This window comes from Mobula hypostoma, chromosome 3, assembly GCF_963921235.1.
Source record: "Mobula hypostoma chromosome 3, sMobHyp1.1, whole genome shotgun sequence".
Taxonomy (NCBI): domain Eukaryota; kingdom Metazoa; phylum Chordata; class Chondrichthyes; order Myliobatiformes; family Myliobatidae; genus Mobula; species Mobula hypostoma.
In genome coordinates this window covers 169,149,653-169,177,000 of record NC_086099.1, presented here as the reverse complement: position 1 = coordinate 169,177,000, position 27,348 = coordinate 169,149,653, and the positions used below count along the sequence as shown (strand labels likewise).

Genomic DNA, 27,348 nt, shown 5'->3' with positions numbered 1-27,348 from the left:
AATCCTAGTGACAAACGGTAAACTGACAGGTACCCCAAGAGTGGGATCTCAGGATACCTCTACCCTGCCAGATACTTGTCAGATTTGGGGTATTTGCACAGAGGGATATAGGGTCAGAAGGTATCCACATCCAGAAGTATGGTGGGTAGGAGCTATCATATTTTCAGACGACTGCTGGTCCAGGACATCCATACCCCTTAATTCGTTTCTCTCTCCACAGATGCTATTTGACTTACTGAGTATTTCAAGCAGTTTGTATTTCTTTTAAATTTCAGAGTCCCAACATCAGTAGATTGTTGGCTTTTGTATTAACAGATTTCTGTTGTCCAAGGCTTATGGGATCAAAGCTAGTAAGTGGAGTCAAGCAGCTGCTGGGAGATAACTGAACACATTGACAAAATGACAGAATGACTAACAGTTTCCCCACTAGTTTTTCCTGTCCAATTATTTCACGGTTGTTCCAGGAGTGATGTTCATAAACCTTCTACTTGCCGGATGAAAGTATTTAGAAACATAGAAACATAGAAAATAGGTGCAGGAGTAGGCTATTCGGCCCTTCGAGCCTGCACCGCCATTTATTATGATCATGGCTGATCATCCAACTCAGAACCCCGCCCCAGCCTTCCCTCCATACCCCCTGACCCCTGTAGCCACAAGGGCCATATCTAACTCCCTCTTAAACATAGCCAATGAACTGGCCTCAACAGTTTCCTGTGGCAGAGAATTCCACAGATTCACCACTCTCTGTGTGAAGAAGTTTTTCCTAATCTCGGTCCTAAAAGGCTTCCCCTCTATCCTCAAACTGTGACCCCTCGTTCTGGACTTCCCCAACATCGGGAACAATCTTCCTGCATCTAGCCTGTCCAATCCCTTTAGGATCTTATACGTTTCAATCAGATCCCCCCTCAATCTTCTAAATTCCAACGAGTACAAGCCCAGTTCATCCAGTCTTTCTTCATATGAAAGTCCTGCCATCCCAGGAATCAATCTGGTGAACCTTCTTTGTACTCCCTCTATGGCAAAGATGTCTTTCCTCAGATTAGGGGACCAAAACTGCACACAATACTCCAGGTGTGGTCTCACCAAGGCCTTGTACAACTGCAGTAGTACCTCCCTGCTCCTGTACTCGAATCCTCTCGCTATAAATGCCAGCATACCATTCGCCTTTTTCACCGCCTGCTGTATCTGCATGCCCACTTTCAATGACTGGTGTATAATGACACCCAGGTCTCGTTGCACCTCCCCTTTTCCTAATCGGCCACCATTCAGATAATAATCTGTTTTCCTATTTTTGCCACCAAAGTGGATAACTTCACATTTATCCACATTAAATTGCATCTGCCATGATTTTGCCCACTCACCCAACCTATCCAAGTCACCCTGCATCCTCTTAGCATCCTCCTCACTGCTAACACTGCCACCCAGCTTCGTGTCATCTGCAAACTTGGAGATGCTGCATTTAATTCCCTCATCCAAGTCATTAATATATATTGTAAACAACTGGGGTCCCAGCACTGAGCCTTGCGGTACCCCACTAGTCACCGCCTGCCATTCTAAAAAGGTCCCGTTTATTCCCACTCTTTGCTTCCTGTCTGCTAACCAATTCTCCACCCACACCAATACCTTACCCCCAATACCGTGTGCTTTAAGTTTGCACACTAATCTCCTGTGTGGGACCTTGTCAAAAGCCTTTTGAAAATCCAAATATACCACATCCACTGGTTCTCCCCTATCCACTCTACTAGTTACATCCTCAAAAAATTCTATGAGATTCGTCAGACATGATTTTCCTTTCACAAATCTTTGTCCGATCATTTCACCACTTTCCAAATGTGCTGTTATCACATCCTTGATAACTGACTCCAGCAGTTTCCCCACCACCGACGTTAGGCTAACCGGTCTATAATTCCCCGGTTTCTCTCTCCCTCCTTTTTTAAAAACTGGGGTTACATTAGCCACCCTCCAATCCTCAGGAACTAGTCCAGAATCTAACGAGTTTTGAAAAATTATCACTAATGCATCCACTATTTCTTGGGCTACTTCCTTAAGCACTCTAGGATGCAGACCATCTGGCCCTGGGGATTTATCTGCCTTCAATCCCTTCAATTTACCTAACACCACTTCCCTACTAACATGTATTTCACTCAGTTCCTCCATCTCACTGGACCCTCTGTTCCTTACTATTTCTGGAAGATTATTTATGTCCTCCTTAGTGAAGACAGAACCAAAGTAATTATTCAATTGGTCTGCCATGTCCTTGCTCCCCATAATCAATTCACCTGTTTCTGTCTGCAGGGGACCTACATTTGTCTTTACCAGTCTTTTCCTTTTTACATATCTATAAAAGCTTTTACAGTCCGTTTTTATGTTCCCCGCCAGTTTTCTCTCATAATCTTTTTTCCCCTTCCTAATTAAGCCCTCTGTCCTCCTCTGCTGAACTCTGAATTTCTCCCAGTCCTCAGGTGAGCCACTTTCTCTGGCTAATTTGTATGCTACTTCTTTGGAATTGATACTATCCCTAATTTCTCTTGTCAGCCATGGGTGCACTACCTTCCTTGATTTATTCTTTTGCCAAACTGGGATGAACAATTGTTGTAGTTCATCCATGCAACCTTTAAATGCTTGCCATTGCATATCCACCGTCAATCCTTTAAGTGTCATTTGCCAGTCTATCTTAGCTAATTCACGTCTCATACCATCAAAGTTACCCCTCTTTAAGTTCAGAACCTTTGTTTCTGAATTAACTATGTCACTCTCCATATTAATGAAGAATTCCACCATATTATGGTCACTCTTACCCAAGGGGCCTCTCACGACAAGATCGTTAATTAACTCTTCCTCATTGCTCAAAACCCAGTCCAGAATAGCCTGCTCTCGAGTTGGTTCCTCGACATGTTGGTTCAAAAAACCATCCCACATACATTCCAAGAAATCCTCTTCCTCAGCACCTTTACCAATTTGGTTCACCCAGTCTACATGTAGATTGAAGTCACCCATTATAACTGCTGTTCCTTTATTGCACACATTTCTAATTTCCTGTTTAATACCATCTCCGACCTCACTACTACTGTTAGGTGGCCTGTACACAACTCCCACCAGCGTCTTCTGCCCCTTAGTGTTACGCAGCTCTACCCATATCAATTCCACATCTTCCCGGCTTATGTCCTTCCTTTCTATTGCGTTAATCTCTTCTTTAACCAGCAACACCACCCCACCTCCCCTTCCTTCATGTCTATCCCTCCTGAATATTGAATATCCCTGAATGTTGAGCTCCCATCCCTGGTCACCCTGGAGCCATGTCTCTGTGATCCCAACTATATCATAATCATTAATAACAATCTGCACTTTCAATTCATCCACCTTATTACGAATGCTCCTTGCATTGACACACAAAGCCTTCAGGCGCTCTTTTACAACTCTCTTAGCCCTTGTACAATTATGTTGAAAAGTGGCCCTTTTTAATGCTTGCCCTGGATTTGTCGGCCTGCCACTTTTACTTTTCTCCTTTGTACTTTTTGCTTCTACGCTCACTTTACACCCCTCTGTCTCTCTGCACTGGTTCCCATCCCTCTGTTGTGAACTAACCTCCTCACGCCTAGCCTCTTTAATTTGATTCCCACCCCCCAACCATTCTAGTTTCAAGTCACCTCAGTAGCCCCCACTAATCTCCCTGCCAGGATATTGGTCCCCCTAGGATTCAAGTGTAACCCGTCCTTTTTGTACAGGTCACGACTGCGCCAAAAGAGGTCCCAATGATCCAAAAACTTGAATCCCTGCCCCCTGCTCCAATCCCTCAGCCACGCATTTATCCTCCACCTCATCGCATTCCTACTCTCACTGTCGCGTGGCACAGGCAGCAATCCCGAGATTACTACCTTTGCGGTCCTTTTTCTCAACTCCCTTCCTCGGTCCCTATATTCTCCTTTCAGGACCTCATCCCTTTTCCTACCTATGTCATTGGTACCTATATGTACCATGACCTCTGGCTCCTCACCCTCCCACTTCAGGATATCTTGAACACGATCAGAAATATCCTTCAGCTTTTGTTGAAAGGAAGCACCCCTGCCCTGCTGACTAATAATCAATATTAATTGGAAACTTTAAACCCAGAACAATGTATCTGCCCAAGTCCAGAATACCACATCTCCAGGCCTGACGTTATATCTATCAGTGGACTCATCTGATCACATCCTCCAACAGATCTAGCAATAGTGTGGCAAAGAGGTTAACTGCCTTTGTCAATTTTACTTTATTTTAATGTTTTCTAGTATTCCTAATAAATGGATTTTATATTTGTTAATACTTATTTACTTTTAATAGTTCTGCTTCTAATAGTTAAGAGACATTTAAAACTATTAAAAAGTAAATAACTAAACAATCTACAGAAACTAGAAATTAGAAATGAAAATGCTGTAAATAACTCAGCAGTTCCGGCAGCATCTGTGAAAAGAAGAAGTTTTGCATAAACTATTAAAATGTTTGAATAGTTTAAATATTGCTAAGAGGAGTATTTAAAAATTGTTAAAAGCTATCAGATATTACTGTTTGATTTCAAATTTTAGATTTTAGAGTGCAGTTTCTTCTGAATAAATAGGAAAACCAAATAGATATTTTTCAGACATAAAAGTTGCTGGTGAACGCAGCAGGCCAGGCAGCATCTCTAGGAAGAGGTGCAGTCGACGTTTCAGGCTGAGTTCCTTCAGTTAGTCCTGATGAAGGGTCTCGGCCTGAAACGTCAACTGCACCTCTTCCTAGAGATGCTGCCTGGCCTACTGCGTTCACCAGCAACTTTTATGTGTGCTGCTTGAATTTCCAGCATCTGCAGAATTCCTGTTGTAGATATTTTTCAGAGCTTACCTCAAACATAATTCTTTACTGCTGTCTCAGGAGAAACCAAAATGTTTGCTATCTTGTTCATACCGAGCTCTAACTCTGTATCTATTCCATTAAAAAGACCATCTTCACGTCCATCAAATATCTTGCCTCTATCCTTACCTCAGCTTATCTGCTGATGAAAATCTTAAGTGCGTCTTGAATTTTGCTTTGTACCTTTTTGAAATGGTGTCATGAAATTATTGAAAATCAGAAATTTAATGATTGGGTTTGAGTCATTCAGTCATTTACAAGAGTTGCAATGGGAGGTCAGTACCAACTGTGAAATATCAAAACTTTTACGTCTGTGTGCATTTCTTGTCTACAACATCTTATCTTCTGTTGTCATATTGTGGTCATACTTTTGTCAGTTCTAGGAATTATAAATTCCTATGGATAAATCTGTGGTGAAAACAGTCTATGTAAACTTATACTGTACAAGATAGAATCTGCAGATGCTGGAAATCCAAGCAACATACACAAAATGCTGGAGGAACTCGGCAGGCCAGGCAGCATCTATGGAAAAGAGTACAGTTGACTTTTTGGGCCAATAACCTTTATCAGGACTGATATGTAAACAAATCACTCTCTGTTTCCAATGATAATATTGTAGAGTTTAGCTTAACATCACACAGTTTTTCAAACTATACTGCATTGAACATCATCTACTCTTTTCAAGCTAACACTGATGTTGAAATACAGCCACGCATAGTGGCACCAAATCAAATATTAAATGCAATGATCACAGTGAAGATCAAAGATTAAAGATCAACTTTATTTGTCCCATGTACAATACATTGATACATCAAAACATAGTGAAATGTCAATGAACAACATAGCCCGTAAGAGCCATTATGCATCCGGCACCAACAATGCATGCCCACAACTTACTAACTCTAACCCGTACATCTTTAGAATACGTAAGTAAACCAGAACACATGGAGAAAGCCCGCATGGTCACAGCAAGAACATACAAAATCTTTACAGACAGCAGCAGAGTTGAACCCAGATCACTGGTGCTGTAAACCAGCATGCCACCATGCCTTACCATCTTGCTAATGTTAATATTTTCTATTGTACTATTTAAGAGTCAGTACAAGTTTACTCCTTTATGCCACATTATTTTCTGATATAACCTATTAATATCGCACCCTCTGATTTTTCACAAGTCTTTCTCATTCACTTAGGTCTCAAATTCAACAAGTTACCTTTGTACATCATAACACATAATGTAACTTGCATTTACAAGTCTACTTTCAATCTCTCTTGTACAAAATCCTTCTATGACAATTGTTAGCCAAGGCTCAGTTGCTCTCACTTTTGTCTCTGACTCAGAATACCAATGCTCCACTACTCCTCCACTGAAATTGCACTGTCATTCAAATTATGTTAAACTGAGCCTCTCCTTACTCTTTCCCATAACACTATTTTAAAAAAGAGCATGAAAGTTCTCCCAGGTGTTACATCTTATTGCCTCAATTCAGAAGATCAAGAACATGAGTTTTCTTAATGGCTAGAGTTTCTGGGAGTTATTTGGTAGACACAGGATTGGTTCACGCCAAATTAGAAGACACATTCTTAATGGAAGTTGAGGCAACAATGGCTGACATGTGGTCAAACACAGTATAAAAGCAAAATAGAGGGAATACAATACAGCAAAGATTAGTGGGGAATAAAGATCGGTAAGTTTTTAAGAAACAACAAAAGGCAACTAAAAGAGTAATGAGAGAAAAGATGAAGTATGTAGGTAAACTAGCCAATAATATAAAACAGCTTAACAAAGTTTTTTTTTAAATATATAAAGAGTAAAAGAAAGGCAAAATTGGGCATCAGACCATTGGAAAATGATGCTGAAGAGTAGCAATGAGACACAAAGGAACAGCATATGGACTGAATAAGTATGTGGTGTCAGTCTTCACTGTGGAAGACAACAATAGTATTCCAAAGATTAGAGAGTGTCAGGGGGCAGACAGAGGTGCAGTTTCTATTACTAAGGAGAAGATGCTTTGGAAGCTGAAAGGTCTGAAGATGTGTAAGTCACCTGGACAAGATATTCTATACTCCAGAATTCTGGAAGAGCTAACTAAAGAGATTGTGGATGAATTAGAAGTGATCTTAAAATAAACACTGGACTCTCGAATGGTTCCAGAGAACTAGAATATTACAAATATCTTTCCACTCTATAAGAAGGGACAGAGGCAAATGGCCACTTAGCCCGACTTCAGCCTTGCCAAGATGTTCATCCATTATTGAGGATAAGGTTTTGGGGTACTTGGAGGGATATGATAAAATAAGCCAAAGTCAGCATGATTTCCTTAAAGGGAAAACTTGCCTAACAAATCTATTGGAATTCTTTGAAGAACTAGCAGGCATGATAGATGAAGGGGAGTCAGTGGTTATTGTTTACATGGATTTTCAGAAGGCTTTTGACATGTACTGCACATGGGGCTGCTAAGCAAGATAAGAGCCCATGGTGCTATAGGAAAGATACCAGCATGGACAGAAATTGGCTGACTGGCAGAAGGCAAGGAGTGATTGGCTGTCAGTGACTAGTGGTGTTCCGAAGGGGTCCACATTGATTCTGTTATTTTTCACATTATACATGAATGATGTGGGTGATGGCTTTGTGGCCAAGTTTGTGAATGGTACAAAGATAGGTGTAGGTAAGTGTGAGGAAGTCTGCAGAAGGACTTAGACAGATTAGGACAATGGGCAAAGAAGTGGAAGATGGAATATAGTGTAGGGAAATGTATGGTCATGCATGTTGGTAGAAGGAATAAAGACACAGACTATTTTCTAAATGGAGAGCGAATTCCGAAATCAGAGGTGCGAAGGGATTTGGAAGTCATAGTGTAGAAATCCCTAGAGGTTAATTTGCAGGTTGGGTTGGTAGTAAGGAAGGCAAATGCAATGTGAGCATTCATTTTGAGAGGACAAAGAATATGAAAGCAAGGATGTAATTCTGAAGTTCAATAAGGCATAGGACAGAGCATATTTGGAGTGTTGTGAGCAGATTTGGCCCCATATCTAAGAAAGAATGTGCTGGCATTGGAGAGGGTCCAGAGAAGTATCAAGGGAATGAAAGGGTTAATGCATGGGGATCATTTGATGGCTCTGGGCCCATACTCACTGGAGTTTAGAAGAATAGGGTTGGGTTGGGGGGGGTGGAATCTCATTGGAACCTTCTGAATAATGAAAGGCCTTGGAAGACTGGAAGTGGAGAGGATGATTCTAACAGTGGGAGAGTCTAGGACCAAAGGACACCATCTCAGAATAGAAGATAGATAAACGGAGACTGAATTAAATGCTTATTTGATGGATTAGTCATGCTGGGAGGAAGAATGAACTCTGACATAGATCTATTTTGTTTAATATCCATTGTCACTGCTTCAGATTCAATATGCTGTTTGTTGATTTGTTTTTTTATTAAATAAAAAGCAATTACAATAGTATCAATACACAATATATACAACCCAATGGACACAAGAAATAGGTCTGTGTATTGAGCTAAAATATTAAATTTAACCAGAATCAAAAATGAAGCTTGCAAATATTTAACACAGAATTTTGAAAGAAAATCAAATTACATTTGGGTTAGATTAGTGCATTGAAAATATTTTATATGTAGACAACAGGATTTGAAGAATTGTAATAAAATTAACTTAGATTTAACATAATTTCTGTGCTTCATATGTGACAAATAACTATTTCAGAAAATAAACAGCAATAACAAAATCATACAATGTAATTTTCTTTCTTTGTGTAAAAGAAAACATTCTTACTGAACTTAACAAGGAATCTACAGTGATAAAAAGAACTACATCCTGATGGTCTTCAATAACTAAGGTAAAGATATATGATGAAACACTGACCTTCCTTTTTATCCTCCTGGGCAATTTTCACTTTGGTAACAGTTATGTCTTTGAAGGATGCCAAAAAAAGAACTACATCTCCTTTCTCATTTTTAATTGGTACAACGTCAAGTAGGCACCAGAATGAATTCCCTGCAAAGATTAATCAGAAATTTTGCCATTATGTGCTACTATTCTGTAATATATTTACACTTCATCATTACAGCAATTTTAAAGATATTGCACAGGACAAGCTAACATTTACCAACATTCTGGAAAAAGACATTTTATTTTAGCTAACATTTAGCTCGGGGAACTCTTAATATGCATTTTTTGTTTCAAAGCCTATTGAATCTATACTCCTCTGTGAGATTAACAAGCCTGGCCTTTAGCGAAAGTAAGCAAAACAGGTGCCCAATGTTCTAATACCAGATGTTTGGCCAGTTAGCTGATTGAATATACAGTACACTCTTCTCGTCTCAGAGCTCCAATTGCCCATTTGATTTCAAATATTATGTTCAATTACAGTGGCATAGTGTAACATCTATTCACATAGGTCAGAGCGCACTATTAACGGGACATATAGTATGGATACTTCCCATGGTCTGGCCTGGACACACCATAACTCAGGGAGTGCACTTTCTGAATCAATCCGATGTGTTACATCATTATACTTTCACTCTGCTTCGAATATTAGTAAGAGCAGAACTTAAGGAACAGATAGAGTTTCTGAATTTAGCTTGGATAGGAATAGGAATGATCAAGATTGCTTTGAAGTGGCTTGGTTTATAGCAGAATGAGGTAGGGAAGGCTGAGCAAGCAAAGAAATCTAGATTATAAAATGTTTATTTGAACAAGCTGACTCAATTTAGCATCTACCTTCAGTTAGAAAAATAATTGAGAATTTAAGCTATGTCTAGCAAGTATCACTTTTTCAAGAAGGCAGAAAACATTTGGAAACATTTGGCTTGGCTCTGTAGGTGAAGTTTGAAACTCTTTATTATCAGTAATAACAATGGTGCTGGTGAACCTTGTTGATGTTCTGTGGGCTAAGTACAATTTAATTCTGGGGTCCATGGAGTTCCTGAAAAAGATTAGCTGATAAATATAAATAATTGCACACAGCATGTGAGAATGCTTGTCCCTCAGATATTCCTTATGTGGACAGCTTTCTTTTAGTTAACATATTTAACATAGTAAAATATTGCACAGTCATTGATAGGCAGGTATGATAAAAAATTAACTGCACAAGTCACAAAAAGCCTAACATATAGTAAAATGCTTCACAAAATTACAATACTTTAGATTCAAAGTTCAAAGTAAATTTATTATCAAGGTCCACATATATGTTTATAAGGCCATAATAAGTCCATAGACATAAGAGCAGAATTAGTCTACTCTCCCATTCCATCACGGCTGATTTTTTTAAATCCCTTTCAACGCTGTTCTCCTGCCTTCTCCCTGTATCCTTTGACATCCTTACAGGATATATCACCATACACCACTTTCAAATACAGTTTCTTGCAGGCATTTATAATAAAACAAAGAAATACAATAGAATCAATGGAAAACTATACACAAGCAAGGGCTGACAAACAACCAATTTGCAAAAGAAGTCAAACTGTGCAAATAAAAAATATAAATAAGTAAATAAATAATACTGAGAACATGAGTTGCAGAGCCCTTGAAAGTGAGTCTTAGGGTTGTGGAATCAGTACAGAGTTGAAGTGAGTGAAGTTATCCACTCTGGTTCAGAGTCCTAATGACTGAAGGATAATAACTGCTCCAGAACTGGTAGCGTGGGACCTAAGGCTCCTGCACCTTCTTCCGGATGAAGTAATGAGGGAGAATATGGCTGGATGGTGGGGTTCCTTGGTGATGGATGCTGCTTTCTTGTGGCAGTGCTCCTTGTAGATGTGTTCAATAATGGGAGAGCCTTGCCTGTGATGGACTGGGCTGCATCCACCGGTTTTTGTTGGCTTATCAATTCTTGTGCATCAGTTCATCCATGTAGTCTGCGATGCAACTAGTCAGGATACTCTCCATTGTGCACCTATAAAGGTTTGCCAGAGTTTTAGATGACATGCCAAATCTGCGCAAACTTCTGAGAAAGTAGATTTGCTGTTGTGCCTTTTTAGTGATGTACTAGCCCCAGGGCAGATCCAGAAGTATAAAGTTACTGACTCGGTCCACCAATGTTTTAATAAGTATCTTATGGAACATAAGAAATTAAAATACAAAGAGGCTACTTAATTGCTCAAGCCAGCTTCAGCAATCAATAACAGTACAGCTGATACTGCATCTCAGATCCACTTTGTAAACGATAAACGTAAGAGATTTTGCAGATGCTGGAAATCCAGAGTAACATATACTCAGCAAGTCAGGCAGCAATTATGGAAAGGAGTAAGCAGTCGATGTTTCAGGTCGAGACCCTTCATCAGGACTGGAAAGGAAGAGGGAAGAAGCCAAAATAAGAAGGTGAAAGGTCAAGCCAGGTGGATGGGACAGGTGAGATGAAATGAGGTTGGAAGTGATAGATGGCAAAGGACTGAAGAAGGAGGAATCTGTTAATAGAGGAGCCTGGATCATGAGAATAAGGGAAGGAGGAGGGGCACCGGGGGAGGTGAAAGACAGATAGGAGATGTGAAGAGGTAGCAGGTGAGGCAGAGTGGGGAATGGAAGAAGAGGAAATGAAAAGGGGAAAATTCTCAAAAGCTAGAGAAATTGCTGTTCATGCCATCAGGCTGGTGGCTACCCAGATGTTGCTCCTCCAGCCCGAGAATGGCCTTTTCATGGCTGTAGAGGAGGCCATGGACTGACATGTTGAAATAGGAATGGGGGTTGGAATTGAAATGGATGACCACTTGAAAATCCTGCTTGTTGCGGAAGTTAGCTCCAGTCCCTAACTCAGCCACCCCCACCTCCAGGCCAAGACCTTTCTCACTCCCAGTGGGTCCCAGGGCTCCCCTTCCCTCACCACTACTCCCCACTAACCCTAGGTGTCTCAGGATACCCTGTCACATCTTCACTCCTGGTAGCCTCTATCTCTTCCCCATCCTATCTTCCCTGAACATCCCAACCCTTTCCTCTCCTCTGACGGCTCTAAGCCTTTTGCCTCTGATCCCAGATCTAATCCCTACCATGGCCTCCCCATCCCCTCTGACCTTCCCCTGTCTGAGGCAGAATGTTCTGTCCTCAGCAGGGACTCCATCTTTGTCCCCTTTGCCCGTGCCTCAATGAGATCCATGCCTGCCATATCGCCAAGCTCTTCTTTTGGTGGCTCTGTGTCTGAGCCTACTTCTTTGGCAAGGATTCCCCACCCCACATCAATGACCCCTTTTCCTGATTCTTCTCTGCTTTGTGGACACCCTGGTTTTCTGGTTTTCTGCAAATGAGGCATCAACTGTCCGGACTTCAGCACTCCTCTCCCCTATTCAAACCTTACTCCCTCTGAACACACTGCCCTGCATTCTCTCTGCTCCAATCCCAACCTCACCATTAAACCCTGAAGACAAAGGGGGTGCTGTTGTACTTTGGTGGGTTGACCTCTACTTTGCTAAGTCCAGGAGGCAATTCTCAGACACCTCACCTTACTTACCTCTTATTAAGGACTCCATACAGAACCATCAGGCCATTATTTCCTGCACAATCGCCAACCTCATCAATTCAGAAGATCAATTCATCCAATGCTACCAATCTCATCGATCTTTACCCTGCACTGTACATTTCTACCTCCTACCCAAGGTTCACAAACTTGACTGTCCAGGTAGGCACATTATGTTTGCCTGCTCCTGCACTAGTGAACTCATGTCCACATACCTCTACTCTATTTTGTTCCCCTTGGTTCCCAGATACATCGGTGGCACTTCATATCCCCTTGATCTTTTCTACAGCTTTCAATTTCCTGGCCCTGATCTCGGCATTTCCATCTTGGACGTATAGTCCCTATACACTTCTATTCCCCATCAAGAAGGACTTAAACCTCTCTGCTTATTTCTTGACAACAGATCAACAGATCCAATCAGCTTCCCTCCACAACCACCCTCCTTTATTTGACAGAACTGGTTCTCACCCTCAACACTTTTTATCACCTCCTCCCACTTTCTCCAAACTTGAGGTGTTGCAATGGTCATCCACATGGGCCACAATATGCCTGCTTTTTCGTTGGCTACATGGAACATTCCATGTTCCAAGCTTTCTCTGGTAACCCTCCCCTACTCTTTCTGCACTACATTGATGACTGTTACTTCATGCAGCCATGCTAAGGCTATCAATGTAATCAACTCTGCCTTCAATTTCCACCCTGCTCTTAAATTCACTTGGTTTATTTCTGACACCTCTCCCCCCTTTCTCAATCTCGCTGTTTTCATCTCAGGAGACAAACTTTCTATTGATAGTTTTTTTTATACAAACCTATCAATCTCTCAGTTAATTTGACTATACTTCTTCCCACCATCACCTGTAAAAATGTCATTCCATTTTCCCAGTTCCTTCATCTCCACTGCATTTTTCCCCCCAGGATATGGCTTTCCTTTCCAGAACATTAGAACCTCTCGACCCTCCTTCTTCAAAGAATGGTGTTTCTGTTACTCCACCATCAATGCTGCAACCACCTGCATCTCCTTCATTTCCCAGATGTTTGCCCACACCCATCTTCCCGCAGCTTTAACAGGGATAGAGTTCCTCTCATCCTTACCTACTACCTCATGTGCTTCTGCATCCAGCATATCATTCTCCACAACTTCTGCCATCTTTAATGGGATCCCACCAACAATGACATCTTCACCTTAAACCCCGCCACTCTCCAATTTTTGCAGGGATCAGTCTCTCTCTTGTTTATTTGTCCCTCCCCATTTACCTCCCTCCTAGCACTTATTTCTACAATGGAAGAAGTGGAACACTTGCCCATTCACCTCTTCCCTCTCCTCCATTCAAGGCCCGAACAGTCCTTCCAGGTGCGACAAGTCCACTGGGGTCTTCAAATGTATCTGGTGCACCCGATGCGGCTTCCTCTACATGGGTGAGACCTGACTTAGACTGGGAGGCCACTTTTTCAAGCAACTTCATCTCACTTGCAATAAGCAGGATTTCCCGGTAGCCAAAACATTTTAATTCCAATCCCCACTGTTGGTTCATGGCCTCCTCTACTTCCACGATGAGGCTCCTCTCGGGTTGGAGGAGCAACATCTCATATTCCGTCTGTGTAGTCTCTAATCTGATGGCATGAACATCAGTAATCTTCCCCCTCCCCCTTTTCTTTTCTTTCATCCCCTACTCTGGCTCCCTTCTTATCTCTTCTCTTTTCCTCACCTGCCTACCACCTTTTCCTTCCCTTTCTCCCATGGTTCACTCTGCTCTCCTATCAAATTCCGTTCTCTCTAATCTTTACCTTTTCCACCTACCACCTTCCAGCTTCTTACTTCATTCCTCCCTTCCCCGCTCACGTGGCTTGTTAGTCTGGCTTCTTCGCCCTTTCTTCCTGCTGAGCAGTGCTCACAACTCTCTGTAGTTCCTTGCAGCCATCAGCAGAGCAGTTACCATACCAAGTTTTGATGCTTTCAGATATGATGTTTTCAATATGCTGCATCAATAAGGATTGGTGAAGGTTAAAGGGGACATGTTGATACTTCTTAGTCTCCTGGAAGAAGAGGCACTGCTGAACTTTCTTGGCTGTTGTGTCTATGTGGCTGGGCCAGTACAGGGTATTGGTGAAGTTCACTTCTAGGAAATTGAAGTTCTCAACCCTCTCAACCTCAACATCGCTAATGTTGTATGAAGGATCTGGATGCTGTTGTGCTTGAAACACAGGAAGTATGCAGGGAGGTACAGTAAGCTATAATGAAATCATACCCGTTGTGAAAGAGATGGAGAGTAAGACAGTGGGAAGATCACATCAAGAAGACTACAAAGAGTCTCCTTATTTAAGGATACTTCAAAATAATTGGTGCGTATTCAAAAAATGCCGTTTTGGCACCTGGCATGAAATTTTGATCCAACGATTGAACAGGTTGAGCCAAAACTCATTGTAATTTTAAGGAAGGAGAGGATATTTAATTAAAATTTGGATGATTCTGATTGGGCTCAACAAGGGAGATGCTGAGAAAATGTTTCTTTGCTTGAAGAAATCTAGAACCAGGAGATACACCATATATTGAAAAAAGTAAATTACCCGTTTCAAATGGAAATATGGTGGAATTTCTTTTCTTAGTGAGTCATGATTCTGCAGAATTTTCCATTCTAGAAATCCGTGAAGACTGGATCATTGAATATGTTCAAAGCTGAGATACTCAGCGCTATGGTCCACAGAGGAGTCAAGAATGATAGGCTTGTAAATAGGCAGGTAAGTAGAATAAAGGCCAAGGTCAGATCAGTCAGTATCTTGTTGAATGCAAGAACAGACTGAAGGGACCACATGGCTACTCCTATTATTTATATGACTATGTTTTTGTGTAACTGACCTCACACATTTTGCTTTCAAGGGACTTGGCATTCATATTACAGCATGAAAGGAAAATCAAAACTGTTTTGCTTCAGCAGTCTGCATAACTGGAAGTTGACTGTGAAACCCAGCTGTGAATTCTTCTGTACTTTTTAGAATCAAGATACGTGCAGTGATCTAAATTAAACTGACAGCTATAGCTGAAGAGCATTCTAAGTTGATAATTGCCAAGTGGATCTTCATCCTAAGGGACCACGACCCCACAGCTGAACATCAGGCCATTATCTCCCACACTGTCATTGACCTTGTTCCCTGAGGAAATATTCCCTGCATGGCTTCCCCTCTTATGGCCGTCCTATCCCTTACAGTCCACTTCCAGCTCCTCCCCAAAATCAACAAGTAGGACTGTCCTGTTAAGTCAAATGGTTTCAGCCCAATCTTAACCTTTCGACTGTCTCTTCCTACTTACATCTGTGACTCCTCTGTAATCCTGCACTACTTGACATTTTCCTATTTTCTGCCACCAGCAAGGTGTTCAATCCTTCTACCCCTGTATCCTAAACCAGGATTGTCTAAGGGCAATTTGCTTCACCCTTCAACAGATATCCAAATAGTTTTCTTCCACTACCGTTCTCCATTGCTTGGCTGTATATGTCTTAACACCAGTCAAATTCTCCTTAAACTCCATGCGCTTTCTCCATAAAAAAGGTGGATCTAAGATAATCTGCATGGGCTCTACTATGTTTTGAAACTCCAGAAACTAATCGGGAAAAAAACATAGGAGCCAGCATACATGCCTACTTAGTATTTTTATCCTTTCTCTCAGTGAAGTACCTACATATGACATGGTGGAAAATGATGTATGTCTTTTGTTTACTTCGTATGTATAACCCCTAAAGAATTATGTAAAAAGAATGTTTAATCAAACAATATATTTACAATATTACTCAAATATTACTGAAATAGTAAATATACTACACTCTTCCCTGCTTAGCTATAAACTAAACTCAATATAAAATGCATCTTAATTCAATCATTTAACGTATTGCCCTCTAATTGTAGAGCTTGTCGCAGTCACCGCATTGGAGTTTGCGGATAACATTTGCTCTGTCAGCCACATCTTTGAGTCTTCGTGCTTTGAGTTTTGATAGGTTCCTGCTCAAAGTTAGTCAGTTTGTGAGCAACTGCGATGTTGCGTTGCCGATGCCGTCTCGCTGTCATTTCCAAGATGTTATTTATGTACAGCAATACAATTTGTTTATTCGTCATTCGTGTAGTTTGTATATTCGTGTTTCTGACCTTGAGGCACCATCAGATGAAGTACTATGTTGGTCAAACAGGAAGAAAACTATTGACCAGGCTACACAGGCTAGCGAGCAGAAACCATGTCCCACTCTCACTAGTATTATCTCATGAAGATGAAGAAGGACACCATTTCAACTGAATGACAGCCAGAGTTTTGACTCATGAATAGAACAAGAATTTCTCGAAGCATGGCTCTCTACAGAAGGATCCATCAACAAACACATTGACATAAATCCGGTATATGAATCCTTACGGAGAAAAGGGAAACAACGACGTCAACAATCAACGAATCGCCAGTAATCTCGGAATCTAGACAGCAAAGCAAACACTTCCAATGGACCTCCCTCAAAGCTGGCCAAACAGAATCTTCTACTGCTAAACTATTCACAGTGTTTTGAACCAGCCAACCAGATCACGACATCTAATCAATATCCATTCCGACCCCGGAGGAGAATATAAGCTGGCATTCTGAGGAGACAACACCCTCAACTGCACACTGATGTTGGCTTCTTGTTTGGATTTATATATAAAAAAGTTTGGGTGATCACTGAGCTTGGCAAAATGTTTGTAGATGTTTTGATGCCAATCAAGAAGCCATTATCAATGCACAGAGTATACACACATGCACAGAGTATATATATATATATATATATACATACACACATACATACACACAGTATATAGTATAACTACTACGTGGACATCCACAGCAAAATAAGTTTTAGGTAGTTCTATTCAGGCCTGAAGATTTAATTGCAGTGAAGGATTTCTTATTCTTGTGGGATAATACAATGTCTTTCCTGGCGGTGAGACTTGTGGCTGTGAAGCAATCTCAAGTTTTGGGGCCTGCTCCGTGGTGGTTGTTGGAGTTGACTCTGGGACTGCAGGAAGTGGTTCCAACAGCTCTGGGCACCTTTCTCCTCTAACAATTGACTCTGCTCTCCTCAATTGATCAATGGGTATCATCCTTGTTCTTTGAGGAGCCCTCAATTTGTCTCAGCTGTTTGTCCCGCGTACTCCTTCTGAGATTGTGTTTGAGGAGATCCAACCGTGTGCATAACGGACGATCCTGGAACAGCATAGCTTGTGAGTTGTTGTTGCTGGAGTGTGCTGCATTGCGAAATGCAAGAAGGAAATTGGCAAGCTTCTGATTCAGTGTTTGTGAAGTGTATTTTGCTGACATTGCTCACAGCGCATTTTTTAGACTCTGGACAAATCATTCTGCTAAACCGTTTGTACAGTGCATATGTAATATGTCTTATTCCATTCAGTTTCAGGGATGACTGAAACTGTTCTGCAACAAACTGTGGTCCATTGAGGTGTCTCAACACGTCACAATGTGCAAGGTTGTAGTTGAGGCTATTGGGAACACTTCTGACCCTGTTCAGGCTGTAACCACTACTACCAAGAAATCTGTGCCCACAAATGGTTTGGCAAAATCCATACGAATCCTCTGTCAGAGCAATGCAGGCTATTCCCAGGGATGGAGAGGCACTGCTCTGAGCATCTTTTGGATATGTTGACATCCTGAACAGTGAATGGCAAGTTACTCAATCTGCTGATCAATCCCAGGCCACTGGACAAAGCTTTGAGCTACCGCTTTCATTTTGACTGTGCCTAGATGACCGGAATGCAGCAGCTCGTCCAGCACTTTAGCTCTCAGTTTGGATGGTACAACAACTCTCAATCCCCACATAAGGCAACCCCCATCAAGAGCAAATTCACCCCGGCATGGGTAAAAATGGGGTACCTGGAATTTCTGTTGCACATTCCAGCCATATTGGGTTGTCATGAAGACCTGAGACAGTGTGGGGCCATTTCTGGTTTCCTTTTGCATCATCTCTGCCATAACAGGGAGACTTTCGATTTTCATTAGGGAGAATACGTCAAGAGGAGCTTCTTCTTTTGTAAGTTTTTCAGTTATTTCCTTTTCAAAGGGTAAATGGGACAATCCATCAACATTTCCATGATTAGTTATCCTCTTGACCTTGATCTTGTAATACTGTCCTCTAAGAAACAGAGCCCATCTCTGTGTTCTTCTACTGCTGGTAGTGGAACACCCGTCTGTGGATTGAAAATGGACACCAGTGGTTGATAATCAGTAAATGAGGGTAAACTTTCTCCCATACAAGTACTGGTTGAAACATCTTATACCCAACACCAGGCTCAAGGCCTGTCTGTCAATCTGTGTATATTTCTGTGCAGCAATAAGGGAATACGTTGAAAAGGCTATGGGGTGTTTACTTCTATCACTCACAACAAGTGACATGACTGCACCTATACCATAAGGCAAGTTTCAGTGGACGATATGGATTATGTGAGTAAATATGTGAGTACAGTGACTAATGTCACCATTTCCTCTTCCTTTTGGAAAGCCACCTCACACTGCATTTCATTCCAATCTGTAGTAATAAGTTCAAGGGTTGGACTACAGTAGCCAGGTTTGGCAGAACCTGTTATAGTAATTGATAAGTTATAACAAGGACTGCAACTGTGACATGTTCCTTGGCCTTGGGACGCTACTACTGCTTGAAAATTCTCAACACACTTGTGTAAATGCTTGTGCATCAATGGTGTGACCACAGTAAGTGATGCTTGGTTTAAAGAATTCGTACTTTTCATGTTGTCCTCTGAGCCCAGTTTGACACGGTCTTGACATTTTGGAGATGATCTTTGCATCCTTGTCAGTAAAAACAATGTCATCCAGGTAACACTGAGTGCCTGGGCAGCCCTGCAGCAGGTGCTCCATAGTTTTCTGCCAGAGTGCAGGTGCGGTTTTTACTCCAAAATAAGCCTATTATAGCACTTTGTGAATGCTTATGGTGAGAAACAGATTGGACTCTTCTTCCATATCCATTTGTACATAGGCCTCAGCTAAGTCCACTTTGCTGAAGTGTTTACCATCAGAAAGGTTTGCAAAGATATCCTCTATCCTGGGCAGAGGGTATTGATCTACTTTCAGTACTGGGTTGATGGTGATCTTAAAATCACCACAGATCTTGACAGACCCGTCCTTCTTGGCTATTGGGAACAATGGTGTTGCCCATGGGCTTAATCAACACATAATATATTTACAATATTACTCAAACGTTAATGAAATAATAAATATTCTACAGGCCTTAGCTATCCCTTTCTCATTATTGGATACACAAAACATACCTTGTTTGAATTCTGTTCAGGCCTTCTCCTTTGACTCCATGATGACATGTTATTGCTGCTTTTTGCACTTGTTTCGATGCAAACATATGAGTATCTTCTCTGCTAATCTGAATCATGCTCTTAATTTCGCATTTCCCATATCTGAGTCCTCCGTTCATACCCCATCTCAAAAGATGAAGCCTAGCCTATAAATTCTGTTATAAGTCAAAAGACTCCCACAACAGGTTCCACCATCATCCACAACTGTTGTCCCACACCCCAACCCCCTCCTGCTTCCATCTTCCAATCATTCATTCCCCATCAGACACCACCGATCACCTACCAGCCTCCACTCCCCTCATCCTTCATGCTGCAACAGTCTGATAATCTTTCCTCTTCTCTCTCAGTTCTGCTGGAGGCTCCCGGCATGAAACATTGATTTATATCTAATGACTCCATAGATATGTATTACCTGCTGATTTCCAGTGATTTATTTAAAAATATTCACTTCATTCCCTTACAACCTTTGGGGATTCATATCCATTCTCCTAGATTCTCCATTTCTACTCTAATGACAGAAGGATGGTTGTAGTTGGGAGCTGAATATCCAAGGTTACACATTGTATCAGTGGGATAGGAAGGTAGGCAGAGGGTGTGGCATAGCTCTGCTGGTAAAGACTGGCATCACGCCATTAGAAAGATATGACATAGGATTGGAAGATGTGGGTTGAGTTAAGAAACTGCAAAGGTAAAACGACTTGGATGGCAGTAACATACAGGCCTCCAAATAGTAGCTACGAGTTGGATTACAGAATACAATGGGAAATAGAAAAGGCATGTCAAACGGGCAGTATTATGATAGTGATGAGAGATTTTAACAAGCAGGTAGAATGGGAAAAGGGTTTGGTCATAGATCTCAAGAGAGTGAATTTGTTGAATATCTACAAGATGGTTTTTAGAGCAGTTTGTTGTTGAGCCTACCAGGTGATCAGCTATACTGGATTGGGTGTTATGTAGTGATCGGGGGGTGATTAGGAAGCGAAAGGTAAAGGAACCACTAGGATGCAGTAATTACAATATGATTGAGTTCAACTTGAAATTTGATAGGGAGAAAATAAAGTTTGACATAGCAGTATTTCAGTGGGGTAAAGGAAATTACAGTGCTTTGAGAGAGGAGTTGGCCAAAGTAAATTGGAAGGAGATGTTGGCAGGGATGAATGCAGAGTAGCAACGGTATGAGTTTCTGGAAAAATGGGGAAGGTGCAGGATTCTAAAAATGAATAAATACCCAAATCGCATAATAGTAGAAATGTGGCTGACAAGGGAAGTCAAAGCTAATGTAAAACCAAAAGAGAACGCATACAACAAAGCAAAAATTAGCCCAAAGATAGATCGGGAAGTTTTTAAAAACCTACAGAGAGCAACTAAAAGAATCACTAGGAGGGAAAAGAGGAAATACAAAAGCAAGCTAGCAAACAATATCAAGGTGGATAGAAAAATCTTATTCAAGTATATAAAAAATAAAAGAGAGATGAGATTGGATATAGGACCACTAGAAAATGAGGTCAGAGAAATAATAATGGGGGACAAGAAAATGGCGGATGAATTAAGTGAGTATTTTGCATCGGTCTTCACAGTGGAAGGCACTAGCAATGAGCCAGGTGTTGAATGATATGAGGGAAGAGAAGTGAGTCCGGTTACTATTACAAGGGAGAAGGCGCTAAAAAGCTGAAAGACCTAAAGGTGCATAAGTCACCTGGACCAGTTGAACTATACCCTGGGGCTCTGAAAGAGGTAGCAGTAGAGATTGTGGAGGTATTAATGATTTATCAAGAATCATTGGACTCTGGCATGGTTCTGGAGGACTGGAAAATTGCAAATGTCACTGTATTCTTTAATAAAGGATGGAGGGAAGCAGCAGAAAGGAACTTATAGACCGGTTAGCCTGACATCAGTGATTGGGAAGATGTTGAAGTCAATTCCTAAGCATGAGGTTTTGGAGTACCTGGTGAAACAGGACAAGATAGGACAAAGTCAGCATGGTTTTCTTAAAGGAAACATCTTGCCCGATGAACCTGTTGGAATTATTTGAGGAGATTGCAAATAGGAGAAATAGTGGAAGAAGAAGATGTAGGAGATATTTGGACCACACATGAGGCTGCTTACCAAGTTAAGAGCCCATGGTATTACAGGACAGTCACTAGCATGGTTAGAGTATTGGCTGATTGGTAGGACGCAGTGAGTGGGAATAAAAGGATCCTTTTCTGGTTGGCTGTCGATGACTAGTGGTGATCTGCAGGGTTCGGTATTGGGACCACTTCTTTTTATGCTGTATATCAATGATTTAGATGATATTGTAGATGGCTTTGTTGCCAAGTTTGCAGATGAGATGAAGACTGGTGGAGGGGCAGATAGTGTTGAGGAAACAGGTAGCATGCAGAAGAACTAGGAGAATGGGCAAGAAGGTGGCAAATGAAATACAATGTTGGAAAATGCATGGTCATGCATTTTGGTAGTAGAAATAAATGTGCAGACTATTTTCTAAACAGGGAGAAAACCCAAAAATATGAGATGGAAAGGTTGAGTTGGTGATGAGGAAGGCAAATGCCATGTTAGCATTCATTTCAAGAGGTCTAGAATACAAGAACAAGAGTGTGATGCTGAGGCTTTATAAGGCACTGGTGAGGCCTCATCTTGAGTATTGTGAACAGTTTTGGACTCCTTATCTGGCATTGGAGAGGGTTCAGAGGAGGTTCACAAGGACGATTTCAGGAAAGAAAGGGTTATCATATGAGGAACATTTGATGGCCTTGTGCCTGTACTCGCTGGAATTTAGAAGGATGGGGGTGGATCTTATTGAAACCTTTTGAATGTTGAAAGGTCTAGACAGAGGAGATGTGGAAAGGATGTTTCTCATGGAGGGGAGTCTTGGACCAGAGGGCAAAGCCTCAGGATAGAGGGTAGTCCATTCAAAACAGAGGTGTGGAGAAATTACTTTAGCCAGACCGTGGTGAAATTTTGGAGTTTGCTACCACTGGCAGCTGTGAAGGCCAGGTCATTGGGTGTATTTATGGTGGAGATTGATAGGTTCTTGATCAGCCACATCATCAAAGGTTACGGTGAGAAGGCCAGGTAGTGGGGTTGAGGAAGGGGATAAAGGATCAATCATGATTGAATGGTGGAGCAGACTTGATGGGTCCAATGGCCTAATTCTGCTACCAGTGCCATCATATATCTTTTTCCTTAATCTTGATCTTCCTTACACCACAGTGAGCAAGACAATTAAAAATGTCAAAGCACATAAATGGTCCTTTCAGATGAAGCAGCAATCCACCTGGACTTCTCTAGTTCAATGTGCAAGAGTGTCACCTATTCTATTCCCTGTTTCATTCCCTCCTTGACCTCTTTGTCTTTGCTCCTTTCCATTGGTCCAACAACCTCCAACACAAGGACCTCATCTTCTGTTTGGGTGCAATACTGGTGCTGGAAGTCCAAAATAAAAACAGAAAATGCTGAAAAAACTCAGTCCGATGAAAAGTCTTCAACCCAAAATATTACATATGTTTCCCTTTCAACAGATGTTGCTTGACTTGATGATTGAAATCAACTTCTTCAATTTTATTGCCACTTTGTTTAATACTTCACAACCCTTCATAATCAAACAGAAGGAAACTATATTGATGTTGTCTTTGTTATTTTCTTTTACATAATGTCACTCATATCACATTCAATATAATATTTTAAAACCAAAATATCCGTGTAAATCAATTCATTATCATACAACATCAGCTATCTTTTTCGTGTTAAATCCTGATATGAATTAACAAATAAACGAAGACAATGGCGTATTACAGGGGATCATATCTATGGATTGGAGTTGAATGTAAGACACATACAACCTTCCATTTGTCTTTAATGTTATTTTTATGGAAGAGATATCATAAGATTACAACAGCACATGGTACAATTAGGTCTAAATTTAAACCAGGTATTAAGGCACCTTTTCCCTTAGAGAAATATTTCTTTTGGCGTCTGTCCTGTTTGGCTTGCTGTATGATGGGGTGATGATGGAGAAGGCTTGAAGACCTAGTCAAGATGTCAGAAAAGAGAGGAGAAGGAGCGGGAATTGTGTGAGGAGAGCTATGGTTAGGGCGGGAATTGTGTGAGGAGAGCTATGGTTAGGGCGGGAATTGTGTGAGGAGAGCTATGGTTAGGAAAGCTCAACAAGTCTTCTAAGAGCAGCAAAGTTTAGATATCCAGGACGTGGTGGTCTGTGGACTTAGTTGACTCTCCCACAGTTCAGGAGATTATAGATTGCCCTTTCACAATAAAACATCTCTAACAAGCAATAATTTAGCCTTCTGTATTCTGCAATCAGAGACATTATCATTGTGAATTCTCTATAATCGACATCAGGTGATGGGGCAGCAAATCTTGGTGAGGTGTGTGGAGGGCAGTGGAGATGAGGTAGATTGATGGCTACCATTGACCTGAAATTTCCATCTGACAAAGAGTTATAGCTATCATGGTTAGAACTCACAAAGGCAAGACGTCCTTTGGCAAATTATCTGCTCCTTCAAACCTTTTTCTTCACCTACTGGTATTTATATGTGATAGAATATCCTCTGTCTGAATGAATAATGATTTCAGCTTCAAGCCTATTCAAGAAGCATCATTCCATCCAGGATGCTTGACAAGTATCACTCACAAAATGCTGGGTGAAATCAGCAGGCCAGGCAGCATCTATAGAGGGGAATACACAGTCACTGTTTCCATTTGAGACCCTTCATCAGGACTTGTTAGGCATTTCTTTTCATCATTCTCTTTTTTTCTCACTCCTGGAAATCATAGCTGTAATGAGTACCATTAGCTAATTGTACAGTATTGAGTATTCAGGCTCAGTTGACTGTGTTTCCTAAATTCCTGATGTTTGCCTGCTGGAAGGCAAGGTCAGCAATTATATCACAACAGTACCAACTGCAATTTTCTCCTTGTTGTGCACCTTACTGATTTAGAACTTTATCTATACCCCGCTCGAGTGAAAATTTGTTAAAGGAGTGTGCTTCCTGTTGTCATCTTCCCTTTATCACTGATTTTCTCAGTGTTTACTTAAAATCATTTCATTAATACAAGACCCATCATTCTACTCTGGAATGAGGCCCCAATCTATTCAATTGTTGATTCGTGATCTTTGGGCTAATCAATTTCTATCTGGGTACCAAAGGCAATGATATACGTTAATCATAATTGTTAGACGATCTGATTGGCTCTGGATAGTGTTTATCTCTAAGTGTTGATTGATATAATTGATTTATATTCATAGATTCCAATGGAAATTGTACTTTATTATTTGAACGATTCATAATATCGTGGAGTCATGCAGCTGGGAATCAGACCATTTGGCCCACTACGTTCATATCTACCATCAAGTACATACTTATTCTGATCAGTCTTTTGTGTCTTCGTGAAACTTACTGAATGCTGTGAGAGTCTCTGCCTCCAGCAATCACACCAGATTCCAACTCCCTCTGTGAGATAAAATAAAACTTCTACCTCATATCCACTAAACATTTCACCCAGACCACAAATTTAGCTACCTCTGAAAGTGTAAAACAAAAGTTTCTGATACTGTGCTACTTAAATGGAAATTGCATTTTATTCTTTGAATGGATTCTAGAGGCATACAGGCCCTTTGTTTCATCGTGAGCATGCCATTTATTTGAGATAAGGAGAATAAACCCAAAAATATACAGGAAATGAGAAACTCTCAATCAGGTATTAATGAAGGACATATACTAGTGAAATAAACTTGTGAGAAATCGATAGTGCATAACTTGGAAAACATCTTTCACACACTGTTTTTTTTTGGTTTAAAAAGATCTTAAATTAATGAATGATATTTAGTTACCAAACCACAACCAGCACAAACAAGTACTAATGTTCACTACTGCCTTGAAAGATGAATAGCAAAATACATTTCTGGAAGAGGGATCCATTCAAAATGCTCTGGAGGTCAGCCACTGAGAAAAAGAAACAAATCTGTGGCAGCGTGTGCCCAACATTGTTGATGAGCTGGCTACTAGAACCTGCTGACATCACAAAACTAACTAAAGGACATCCCTAAATGAACTAAAGTGGTCAGCAAATTCTGGAAAGGCTGTTCAGTCAAGCGCACATTACAATGTGATAACCTGATGTAATGGTATATTGACCTTTACATTCTTCATTTCTCCTGGGTTGCAAACTTAACACAATTTTATTTTCACCACTTTATTTGATATACTTGCTAAAGGTGCAGTGGTTTTCTGTTGCTGTTTCATCACTGTGTTTAACACTTTTTGTTAACCACTCTTCTCATTTTAGGGTAATAGAACAACAGTGGCATCCATATATCTCATACAGTGGAAGTTGTACAGTAATCATTCAGGCTCTTTGAAAATATGAACCAAAAGGTGAGAGTGAGTAAGTTTCAGCCTCAGATAAATCACTATATGGATATGCTATCTTCAACAGCAGCAAGATTTAACGAGTTTATAATCAATTTAAACTTATTTCTGTTTAATATTAATGAACTCACAAGTTCATAGATTTGGATCCCAGGTTAGATAACTTTGAATTGTTTTACAAAAGCAGCACTATATTCTGCTGCCATCACAAAGTAATATCTAGCAGTGATTTCCTTTGATGGTGGTAAATTTTCTTTTCAACTGGGATTGCTCGTTGCAAACTACTTATCCGACAAATCACACATTCATTTTAATTATTTTTTCAAATGCCTTGAGCTTAACTAAAAAGATAAGTTAGGTAAATATCCAGCTCAATTAAATTACATAACATTACAAAGAAAGTAGAAAATTGACAAAGCAAATCCTGATTTAACCTTAGCTTTGAATCTTTATCTGAGGTAATTAATGTTTGTGTATCTACAATTGAATAAAATGCTATTTCCTTTTCTCATTTCCTTCATTTCTACTGCATCTGTTTTTAGGATTAGGCTTTCTATTCCAGAACATTTGAGATGCCCTCCTTCTTCAAAAATGGAGTTTCCTTTCCGCAACTATCGGCGCTGCCCTTACCCACACCTCCTCCATTTCCTGGACATCCACACTCACCCTTATCTTCCCCCATTAAAGGAATTTAATTCCCTTTACCCTCACTTAACATCTCATGAGCTTTCATATTCAGCACATCATTCGCAACAACTTTCATCATCTTCAACGGTATCTTTCCCTCCTCCACTCTCCACTTTCCACTTTCCACAGGGATCACTCTGTACATGACTCCCTTGCCCACTCTTCCCAGCCCACTGATCTTTTTTCTGGCACTTATCCCTACAAATGGGACAACTGTTACCCCTGCCCTTTCACCTCCTCCCTCCCCACCATTTAGGGCCCCAAGCAGTCTTTCCAGGTGAGGAAACATTTCACCTGCAAGTCTGTTGGGGTCATCTACTGTACCCTGTACATTTGGTGCCGCCTCCTCTATACTGATGAGACCCAACGTATAATAAGGGATTGTCTCGTCAAACGTCTTCGCTCTATCTTCTACAACAGGTAGGATTTCTCAATGGCCAACTATTTCCATTCGCATTCCAACATGTTGGCCCATGGCCTCCTCTACTGTCACAATGAGGTCACTCTCAGGTTGGAGGAGCAATACCTCATATTCCGCCCAGGTAGCTTCCAACCTGACAGCATAAACAGTGATTTTTCTTACTTCCAGTGATTTCTATTCCCTTCCCCT

At 40.9% G+C, this 27,348-nt stretch overlaps 1 protein-coding gene across 1 annotated transcript in view; it reads right to left on the bottom strand.

Moving 5' to 3' along the window:
* The window catches only part of kcnh8 (potassium voltage-gated channel, subfamily H (eag-related), member 8), a 460,036-nt gene that overhangs the window by 199,738 nt on the left and 232,950 nt on the right, over positions 1-27,348 (bottom strand). Inside the window, exon 3 of the mRNA XM_063042495.1 lies at positions 8,745-8,876. Coding sequence (XP_062898565.1) covers positions 8,745-8,876 — 132 coding nt within the window. The remainder of the gene's footprint in view (positions 1-8,744; positions 8,877-27,348) is intronic.